At 46.0% G+C, this 10944-nt stretch overlaps 1 protein-coding gene across 12 annotated transcripts in view; it reads right to left on the bottom strand.

Annotated features, from left to right (window-relative positions):
• tns1b (tensin 1b) overlaps positions 1 to 10944 on the bottom strand; it is a 179671-nt gene that overhangs the window by 43002 nt on the left and 125725 nt on the right. For all 12 annotated transcript variants that reach the window (XM_042065488.1, XM_042065508.1, XM_042065515.1 and 9 more), the window contains 9 exons: positions 9679 to 9728; positions 7848 to 8019; positions 7296 to 7346; positions 7082 to 7204; positions 5294 to 5358; positions 4677 to 4760; positions 3027 to 3139; positions 2361 to 2421; positions 725 to 800 (listed from right to left, as the gene is read on the bottom strand). In XM_042065488.1, the coding sequence (XP_041921422.1) occupies positions 725 to 800; positions 2361 to 2421; positions 3027 to 3139; positions 4677 to 4760; positions 5294 to 5358; positions 7082 to 7204; positions 7296 to 7346; positions 7848 to 8019; positions 9679 to 9728 (795 nt within the window). The remainder of the gene's footprint in view (positions 1 to 724; positions 801 to 2360; positions 2422 to 3026; positions 3140 to 4676; positions 4761 to 5293; positions 5359 to 7081; positions 7205 to 7295; positions 7347 to 7847; positions 8020 to 9678; positions 9729 to 10944) is intronic.

The raw sequence follows: 10944 nt of genomic DNA, 5'->3' as shown, positions 1-10944 counted from the left end.
GTCCAGCAGAATCCATTACTGTTGAGGTTTCCATAATATATGGGGATTGGATGCAACATCTGCCCTCTGACTGCAGGCCAACTTGAGCAGCTTTCAGGTAAGTGCTCTTTATAGATCAGCCTTGACAAAATTGTGATGGCTAAGGACAATTTAGAAAGTTAGGTCCTGAAATAAATAGCACAATGCAAGCAGAAAGTGACTCAAGGTGATAGCTAAAGTGCCCTGGCTGCCTTGCTCATCAGTCAGAAATGCTAGACAGGACACCACTGCAAATAAATCAGTGGCTTATGCACATGTTGCAACAGCGGTTTTGGTGGAGGCTAATATTTTCTGCATGCTTTTGGAGGGGAAGTCTAAGTGACGCCCCCCCTTGACAGAGTGTTTTACAGCCAGCGTATTTTGCACTAATGAACGGCTGTAAATGGAGGCAGGATTCAAGCCAGCAGTCCTTTCCTCCAGGTTTTATGACCGTATTTCAAATATGAAACCTTAAGGACACACACACACACACACACACACACACACACACACACACACACACATACACACACACACATACCCTAAGGATATACAAAATGATGGAATTCCTGTTCCTAATTGGTCAGCAAATAATTCTCAAACACACCTGTACAAGGTATGTGACAATGTATATAGGCCTACTGAAACATGTACTTTCAAAGGCATTGCACTGAACATGATCAATGACAAGTTGAAGTCCTCTTACCAGAATGTCCCCTTTGAGGAGCAGGCCAGGCTCAATGGTGATGCAGATGCTGGTCTGGCTGTCTCCCTGCACATTACTGTGAATACAAGACACAGGACAGCTATTAGACCCACACTAGCTGGCACCATCAGGCCCAAGTCAACAGATCAACACAAGGCTTCACAGGTGGTCTAATGTGCCGGCCCCAGTGATTTATGAGGTGTGTGATTGGCCCTTTAAGACGGCTGTGCTGAGTGCTGGAGATGAGCCGGGCTGGTGGAGAAGATGATTGGCGGCTCTTGATGCTTTTAGTGTGGACACTCGGGTGCTGCTAATGGAGGCCAGCGATCCAAGTGAGAGAGAGAGAACCAGAGAGAGTGTGATAAAGAGCATGTGAGACAGTCGGGCCTGTCATTCATCTCTCTGTTTCTCTTCTCTCTTCCCCCCTTTCTCTCTGTCTCTCTGTTTGTCTCTTCGTATGGCGCTCTGTTTGAACTCTGTTAGTGTTTGGTTAGCAGTGCTGTGTGAGGTAGACGGATGGTGTGGCGAGGCCTGGAGCCTGGGCTTCCAGTGTGGACTGTAAAAACTGTCTGAAGTTTCTGGTGCTGCCTCACAGGTGGAGATAATCATTGCCTAATCCCATAACAAGGTCTTACGGTAAATTTTCCCACCCAAACACACTTACACGCACACATAAAATGTGCTCACAGATTCAGACACACACACACACACACACACACATACATACAGAGACTCACTCACACCATGGCGATAATAGAATGAGACATGAGCCATAACCTTGCAAAACTATGTGCAATACTGCACATATTCCCCCCTTCAAATGAAAAAATGGTGGAAAGTGTGCACGCCCCAGACCTTCTCTGACAGGGAAAAACACAGCCTAGGCCTCCCTCTGGAGACATTAAGCTCTTAATGTTTTAACAGCGGATCTTATGGGAGAAGCCGACCACAGCCGTGCCACCCTGGGTGCCCTCAGCGTGGGCACCATCTGGAAGGATACCTCCCCCCTACCCAACACTAGCTCACCTCACTGCCGGCCCCAAAATCCCCACCATGTTCCTCCTATGCACATGCCCAGCCATAGGGGCAGGGTGGTGGTGTCTGGGTACTGGATGATGGTGCATGAAAATAGGGGGTGCTGGTTCAAGTGCTCTTACGACATGTTACTACATGTTATGGGGATGATGACAGCATCTTCAGTTCCCTATGAAACCCTGACACCAGGAACAACTGCACCACAGTAAATCACAGCACGCTGAAACTGAATACAGTTTCAATAACAACACATACAATAACAACACATAGAGTCTGCACGGCACGCCCCCCTCAGCTGCACATGGACTGCCGTGTGAGAGTGTGTGATATACCCTTCCTCTTTCCACCCACAGTGTGTGTGTGTGTGTGTGTGTGTGTGTGTGTGTGTGTGTGTGTGTGTGTGTGGGTTAAAGAGTGAAAGTGTGTGTGGGGAGGGGGACTGGGCAGGGCTTTCTGAGTGTATGAGAGAGTTTGTCATTGGAGCATTCCGCGCCTGTCGCACTGGGCAGCGGGCCAACATGGTGCAAATGAGGGAAAGTTAGCAAGGCAGATGGAGAACGAGAGAGGGAGGGAGGGAGAACGAGACAGGGAAAAAACTTACTAGATCCCAGATGTGTAGACCGGCTGCATGGCTTGGTAGATCTTGAGGAAAGGGCGGCAACCTGAAAAGCCATCAGAGAAACACAAGGGGAACAAAAACAAGAGGTTAGTGTTGACGGAGAGCGCCAAGCGACGGGCGAGAGGGAGAGGAGGGTGGTCCACCCCAAAAGGCTGCTGGGAGAACAGGCGGAATGGGAGCCTGGCCAGGGACAAGCCCTCTATAGCCTGTCTTTAACACCACTGCATTCAACAACACACACACACACACACACAGACAAAGACACAGACACTGACAGACAAGGCAGAGCTTCTCTTGGCCCAGAGACTTCAGCACTCCTGTGTGGTCCCTCCTGAAGTGCTCAGGTGTGTGGAACACTGCACTGGGTACCGATACAGGCTCTGTGAACCCCTAAGCTTTACAGTGAGGCGTAGGAGATGAGAATGTGTGTGTGTGTGTGTGTGTGTGTGTGTGTGTGTGTGTGTGTGTGTGTGTGTGTGTGTGTGTGTGTGTATGTGTGTTAGGAGGTTGGTTTAGTTGCCCAGACAAGCCTTAAAGGGGTGCTGTGAAATACCAGTTCATCAAAAGAGACATGTTAATGCAAGATAAAATAAACAGGGGGGTGGGGGTGAACAAAACGAAAGGGGAGAGAGAGAGAGATGACCTCACCTCCTTTGGACTCAAAGTTGGGGATGCCATGCATGATGACATGATGCAGGAACAGGGGCTTGTTGTTGATCTTGATATGTCCTGACAACAGTCCACTGAAGTACTGCACATACCTGTGGAGAGATGGACAGAAAAAGAAAAATGACTGAGAGAGCGAGAGAAAGAGAGAGAGAGAAAAAAAACTCCTGCCACATCACATCTGAAGCTTCTTTTCCTCTGAGACTGACAGTGACCACAAAGCAAATGTCTGGCCACTTGCCCAGGGCTGTTCTCCCATGGTGCACTGAGCACCCTCCCTGTGGCCCCCACCAGTGTGGGATCAGGAAGTCCAGGCCCACTGGGTCTCTGTTTTCCTGCTGAAAACTCTCATCGTGATGGGGCTTTTCCATCAACAGAAGCCCATTATATTACTGTGTGTATTTGGGAAAGGCTATGGAGATAACAGCTGAGCGAGTGAAAGCTTATTTTAATTAGGCTTGAGTGCCTGACCACCTCTTATGTCAACTTTAAAGGCTTGACAAGGGTAGTGCACATTGATTACATAATGCACATTGATGAAAAGTGAAGAGGGTGTGTGTGTGTGTGTGTGTGTGTGTGTGTGTGTGTGTGTGTGTGTGTGTGCATGGCTGAAGTATCACGACCCTATTATTTCAGCTAATGTCAGCCATTTTTCCACCCCTGATTAACATGCATGTACATAAAGTTGTGTATTATTGTAAATAATATTGGGGTAAAAATGTAATTTGCCGAGAGTGGAAAGTCTGTGAGCTCCTGCTGGGAGGTGTGAGTGGGTCTGCGCAGGGCGCAGCGGCTTTAAGATGCTGGTTTGGCACGTCACTGTCGTGCATGCCTCCCATAATAACTGCAGACTGCTGGGGCCTGGCTGCAGCCTAATTATATCTCCGTCAGGAAATAGCAGCAGCGGAGGCCTAGCAATCCAACATGGACGCCTGGCCTCTGGGGGAGAGGCCTTGAGAAGACATCTCTGAGAACTGCGCAAGCTGTCCATCCACAGCATGTGCACAGGGCCAGGCCCAGTCTGCTGGGAGGACATCGGGAGTCATCCTGCTTGTCGCCTCGCCTGTTTTTGGTCATTTTATTGGCCTGTTTTGGTCCTTTTTGCTTCATCTCAATATTAGCATATAGTCATAAATGGGTGCAAAAGAGCAAAGAATAAATGAATTTAAATCATCAAATCAACAGCCTGATGCTTATGCTAGCATACAGTATATGAGCGGTCCCCACTCAGGTCCTTCCTTTTGGCACAGTGCGAGTCAAAAGCATTCTGTGTTGGAATAACAGACGGATTAAATGTGACTTTTGTGTACACCAGACAGTGTAAGATGATCAGAGCGACATCCCAGGTGACCTTAAAAGAACGTTCAGAGGAACTTATCACCCTCTTCATCCTGTAGATATTATGAAACCCAACTCTGACTGTATTGTTTTGGAACTCTGCGCGTAGATGTCACAAGCGCATGGAGAACATTCAAATAATAAAATCAACAGGCCACAGTAATATAACAACAGTGTCCTGCACGACTGACATGCTCTTCTCCTGTGGAATTTGAAGAGTTGGCTTGTAAATGGACCTTATATGGACCTGGGGAGGAAAGGTAAGCTGCGGAGAGGAAGTGGAGAGAGACTGACCTTTTCTGGGAGGGCTGGCCAACAGGAAGCACTTTATCTTCATAAAACCTCTTCATGGCAAACCTGTCCAGGGCCTGGTCAGCGCTACATTCCAAAAGAAACATTTTGTCAGCTTCAGGACCTTTGAAGGCCTTATATATCAAGACTTTATCTCCTCAGTCTGTTCTCCTAGGCATTACTGTTTATTTTCCTTTGAGGGTTCACGCCCAATACCTTTTATTTCTGCTATTTGCTTTGGACTGTAATGTTTCAGTAAATGAGATCTAATTGAGCACCAAACTTCTGAAACATCTTGGTTGTCTTTGCACACTGAGCCAGAGAGGAAACATGACTGCTGCACAAATTAATTCGATGAATTTTTCAAATCGGAATCGCGAGACGCATAGGGACATTTTTTTCTCTCTCTTTTTGGCAGGGGTTGTTGGAGTCCCCCTCTGACCCCTCCACCCACTCACTCACTTCCTCTCTCTCTCTCTCTTCCCCTCACGTGCAGCCCAACGTGACGCAGGTCTCATGACGGAGGAGAGGATTAAAACCCATCCTAAGAACACTCCAAAACACGTCGTCTAACTCAATAATCACAGACAGCGCGGCTCACATGAGGAGTACAGTCTCACCTCGCTGATATGTTGCTGTAGTGCATGTAGGCTGCCACCACCACACCAGTTCTCCCCCGATTTCCCTGAGAAAAGAGAAGAACAAAAACACTTGATCACCTGTGTGAATGTTGCTCCTACAATGTTAGCGTGTTGTTTATTGTTATTATGATGTAAGTCACTTTGGATAAAAGCGTCTGCTAATCATAACCGTGTTTGATAGGAATTTTAGTGGCAGTTCATTGCCTATAGAGAAATCAGCCCTCAGGCTGCATTTCTTACATGACGCACTGTTCCAAATAAATGTTATGTAACAAATGGTCCAAGCCAAAACACTTCTCTGCTGGGTACTTTTTAAAGGTGCGTCTCCTCATATGCCCTCCCTCTTTTGGTGTTCATTGTGATGTGAAGACACACATGACCCATGACCCACATGAAGTTAGTGTATGTGTGTGTGTACAGTATGTGTGTGTGTGTGTGTGTGTGTGTATGTGTGTGTGTGTGTGTGCGTGCGTGTGTGTGTGTGTGTCTATGCGCGTCTACAGTTGTAGAAGTTTGTGTGTGTGTAATCCAATACAGCCCTCTGACTAAATATCCAGTCCCACCTCTTAGTCATCCACTCCGCTTTCTGCCAAAGCAAAGAAGCAAAACTGGTTGCCATGACAATGTTCTGTTTACTGCTTCCTGATCATTTTTCTTTTTTTTATCATTTGAGAAGCCATGTTTTCCTACAGGCTATTTATTTGTTTTGCAAGAGAAGCCATCCACTGACATATCAATCAGTGTTTTTTCCATGGGAGAGATACCCTGACCATTGACAGGGGTGGGGGCACGAAGAACAGATCACAGAAACAACGGTCAGCAGCAGCATTTAATAAATGTCTCAATCCTGCTCTCTCCAGCTGGCTTTGTAGCTCTGTTACCACGGGCTAGGAGCTCACTGGTGTGTCTGCTGACATCTCACACAATGCTGGGAAGGAGGCTGAGGAATGGGCATGGCGGAGTGTGAGGCCCTGTTTTTCAACCATTTGTCTTTTCGGCCTGGAATTCCTGTCATTAGCAATGTCAACACGCATGTGCCCACACAATACTGCTCTAGGCATTCTTAAGGAAAGAGCCAAGACCTCAGAATCTTTTATCTCTCATCGCGTCTCAGATGTGTAGGTATATGGTAGAATGTAAAGATGTGGTCATGGACACAGCTAAAGCTGCAAATCTCACACAGGAAAGTCTACTTAGGGAAAACTTCAACCAATGTTGTCAAGGAGACTATATACACACGTAACAAACATACGGACATAAAACTAAGAATGAAGAGTTACTAAAGACATGCATTACTCGGTTGTACCATGCGTGACACACTGCCTGTAAAGGAAAAACTATTCCAGCAGAAACATTTACATCTACAGAGAAAACATCTAAAGACTCTGAGCTGCAGACCGCTCTGGCACTGAAGTGATGGCTAGTAGCAGCTAATAGTAGGGGGCAGTGGTCATCCACTCTAGCTCAGACCTCAGTAGAGCAGTTAAAGACCACAGACTGACAACGCCATCTACTGACTCAACACAGCTCATTAATATAGAAAGGAAATAAAGGACTGGACAAAGACTGTGTGCTACGTTATAAACAAGGAAACAAAAAAGTACAACAAAAAACAAAGATATTCTGTTAAAATGAACTTCTTCATCAGAGGTCACTGACTGAACCAAACAGACAGATTGGTGTGTGAATGTGTAGCTCTTCCCTAATGAATGAAGCCATGCTGTGAGAGACATGGAGAAGACTGATTCAGACCACATGGCTCTTTACCTTGTTGTGCAGAACCACTACATTGTGGCTGTCAGCGTTCAGCCAAGTGTCCATGGCCTTGCAGATGCTGCAGATTTTGTCCAGGGCAGGGGCATGGTGGTCCGGCCAGCCAAAGTCAAGCACCTGTGGGCACATGGTGCAAAACAGTCAGATGGAACTTGAGTGAGAGACAGAGGCTAAACTGAACAGGAAGCCAATGGAATGTGACACTTACTTTGGGATTCAGTCTGGTGATGTCATAGCGTTTCTCACTGAGGTTGAAGAGCTGCCAACAAAAGTACCTCAACATGAGAGGGTTGATCTTTACACATCAAAACACCACTCATCACCAACGCCAAGCATTCACGTAAACAAGCACAGCTGGGAACAGCAGCCAAAAAGATTGGGTTCCACCCCACAACTTAGCCCATAAGCATTGGCTGGATACATTCTTAGAGATTCTTTTTCTTGAACTTCTGCCAAGATTAATGGCGCTACCCCTCGGACAATACAAACTTGGAGAAATGGAATTGCCAGAGTTCAAGACATTTTACTGGAAAGAAACTAAGTGGACTGTTCTATACTGACTGTACTACATTGATAGTTGTGTTGTATCGCATGTGGTAGGGGTGGGAGGGCGGTGGGGGTGGGGGTATTTTTGGGTTTGTGTATCTGCATTCTAACAATGCCTTTCATATATGTTGTTACCCACCAAATAAAATAAAAAGTGAGTATAAAAAAACAACAAACAAAAAAAACAAGCACAGCTGGGCAGCCCTGGACTCACCAGGTAGTGGTCCCCGTGTTTGGACCTGAGCATAGTGGCCACCTCCTTCAGGTTGGCGCTGTAGCTCTCCTCCTCCACGCTGCTGGGGAAGGACACAGAGATGATGCGCTCTGTGATGTACACCAGGTCCACTTCATAGTTCTCCTCCATGGCCTGGATCAAACTGAGGCTCCTGAGGACGAGAAAGAGAGCTGAGGTTTATCAGAGGAAAAGCAGTGTGAGACAGGGGGAGGCATAACTCCTTCCCACACATGTTCAATGCCTTGTTTATGAAGTGCTTGTTGAAGAACTGTTTGTGCTAAACCTTATATTGTTTTTACATGCTTGAGGGCATGTGAAATAACAAATTATGAGTGTGCTTTCACGTGATATTTGGACTCCACATTTCAGTGGTACACAGGACGTTCAAAGCACCTCATGTGTTTCTTTTAGTTCCACTTGGTTTGCTAAAGACTAGACAGAAGCAACATTTTTTAAGAAGCCCATCATGCATAAATCTGCCATCACTGGAGCTGGAGTGTGCAGTCTAATGGACACTGGTCTGTATGTGTGTGTGTGTGTGTGTGTGTGTGTGTGTGTGTGTGTGTGTGTGTGTGTGCCTGTGAGCTGGTGCTGCAGCTGCTTGAGGGGCGGAACAGTCCAGAGCTCTGGTCCACCTCCAAAAGCGTCCGCATGCTCCCGCAAAATCTGTTTCTCATCAGGCATCAGTTGATAGCCCCGCTTTGCATATCGGTTCCAATAAGTTGTGTATATCTCTCCACAGGCAATTGTGCCTCAGCGCTGAACGCATCGCGCCCAGTTTCAACAAACACATGCGTGAAACATGTGCTTTTGACCACTACAATAAACAATGTGCTCTCGCTCTTCCCATAGAGTCTCTCTCTGTTGCGCAATAGGTTCGCATAATAAATTCCACCAATTATTATGGGAGTTTTTGGTGAAAATCAGCATTTGGCAGGCAGGAGCAGTCCAAACACACTGAGCTGCAATACTGTTCCTCCTTTTGTCCTGTTTCATTACAGCATTTGATGGCTTTAGAGTCTGCTGGTTGAGACATTGCTGAGCCTGCTGTATTGGGTGTCTAGTTCCTGCACTCAGGGAGTGAAACATACAGTTCCATATGTCATTACTAAAGGCATGCATAATGGTTGACAGTAAATTAGTCACTAGTGATCCACACCCAAGTGCTAATGTTTCTTTTGGCAGGAGTAAGAGGGGGGCACTTGGGCACATCTCGTTCACATGCAGCAGTTAGATAAAGGACAACAAACAACATTGCCATGTCAACAGCAAAAACTAAACAAAACAACTTTTGAGTTGCCTGCATTCATGCCTTTGTGTTCAGTTAGCCTGTTAAGTTTAATGAAAAGGCCATGAAGATATTTTTTAGTCTTGATTTGCCTTCTTCTCAGGGCTCTATATCTTATTTAACACAAACCAACAATTCAGTTGAATCCAAAATATGACGCCTGTGTGATGCAATCCGGCTTTGACAAAAATGTCAAATGTTCATGTTAGGCCACTTCAAAATCATTACCATCAAAATCATCAAATTATATTTCAATAGAATATATTATAATTCAATAGGTGGAGAAACCTATTGGAAACACAAATCTCTCTCTACCGTACAGGAAGTAGGACTACAGCTGTCCCAGTGATTCATGTGCTATTCATATTCATTTAACCTTCATAAATGAGGCCTTCCCTTCTTATATTCACTTCCAGAGGGTTTTCACAGGAACATTTCAATGGTTCTCTTTAACATTTCAGTTTTTATTCATGAAATTAACAAAGATCCGTTCACACTAAACATAAACCATAATGGCCTTACCTTGATGGTCTACGTCGGGACTCCATGCTCTTGGAGGACTTTGTTGAGCCCTGAGAAAAAGCAATGACAACAACTTAGCAATTTTTCTGAAACACTAAATGCACAGTTATGTCCATGTCTCTTCATTGGCTATCATTCATGATTCATGCCATGATTCATGGGTCTTTTTATACATAGGATAACACATTTTTATAATGGGAAACTGTCTAGGAACTATCAAGTTGAGATATATGTACTGTGTGAAAGCCTCAATGCGACCACAAAGACATTACATATCCTCCTTCTCTTGGTGCCATGATAATGGGTATGGGGTTGATGAACCTCGTTTTCCCATTGAGGTGCTTTTCTGTGTTCTACATCTACACCAGTCATGACACAGTGATTAGATATACAACAGCTGACCACATGGCAATGACTCACAGGACATTTCCCAGACACATACAAGTTTATTTGTGTTATCAGAGTTAGATGAGATCATGTCATCTGCCATCAAGCGCCTGATCTCACTGACGTGACACACTGGCATTTCCACTGCTCCATTCCTGTCACGGTGCCCCTCAAAGATCAGTGAGGGAGGAACCCCTTATCTCCCGGGGAGGTCACATGTGTGTGTGTGTGTGTGTGTGTGTGTGTGTGATGGGGTTGGGGGGGGGGGGGGGGGGCTCTGATGTCCCTTTCGTCTCTCATTTCCCTGGGCCATGCTGCCCTGTCTCCTCTCATCCGTCCAAACCTCTGGTTAGCCACCGCAGTGAAGCCCACGGCCCGCACTGCTCCTTTCATTAGGGCCCACAGATGCTGTGTGTTTTGACAATGCCCATCCCTCTTCTAGGGCTCCCCACTTTTAATGTGTCATGTGTATAAATGGGCCGGCGTAGATTAAAGACACTCAGCGTGTGTGTGTGTTTGCGTGTGTTTATGTGTGTGTGTGATGTTATATCTGTATTTCATGTTAAACACTTCAATATGGCGGAGCGGGCGTCCAAAGAAGTGGAGGACAGACTCGCCCAAAGACAGAGAGCTTTCACAGTGCGGATCTGATGTGTTTTAGAGAGCTGCTTCACTAATTCAAGAGAGGCTGGAAAAATCACTTCCAGAAATGCTAAACTTGTCACGTCGAAGCTTGAAAAGGCATGCAGGCTAACCCTGGTTGCTCACAGAAGATATGTCCTTTAGTGAGGCTCCAAAAACCTCAGGAGAAGAAAAAAGCACTCCGGTCAACAGCCAAATGACAGACTGTGCCCAGGATTGACCAGGGAAACTACAGAA

This window comes from Alosa sapidissima, chromosome 2 (genome assembly GCF_018492685.1).
Source record: "Alosa sapidissima isolate fAloSap1 chromosome 2, fAloSap1.pri, whole genome shotgun sequence".
In the NCBI taxonomy this organism is placed as follows: domain Eukaryota; kingdom Metazoa; phylum Chordata; class Actinopteri; order Clupeiformes; family Clupeidae; genus Alosa; species Alosa sapidissima.
The sequence above is the reverse complement of the archived record's forward strand: the minus strand, read 5'-3'. Positions and strand labels throughout refer to the sequence as shown.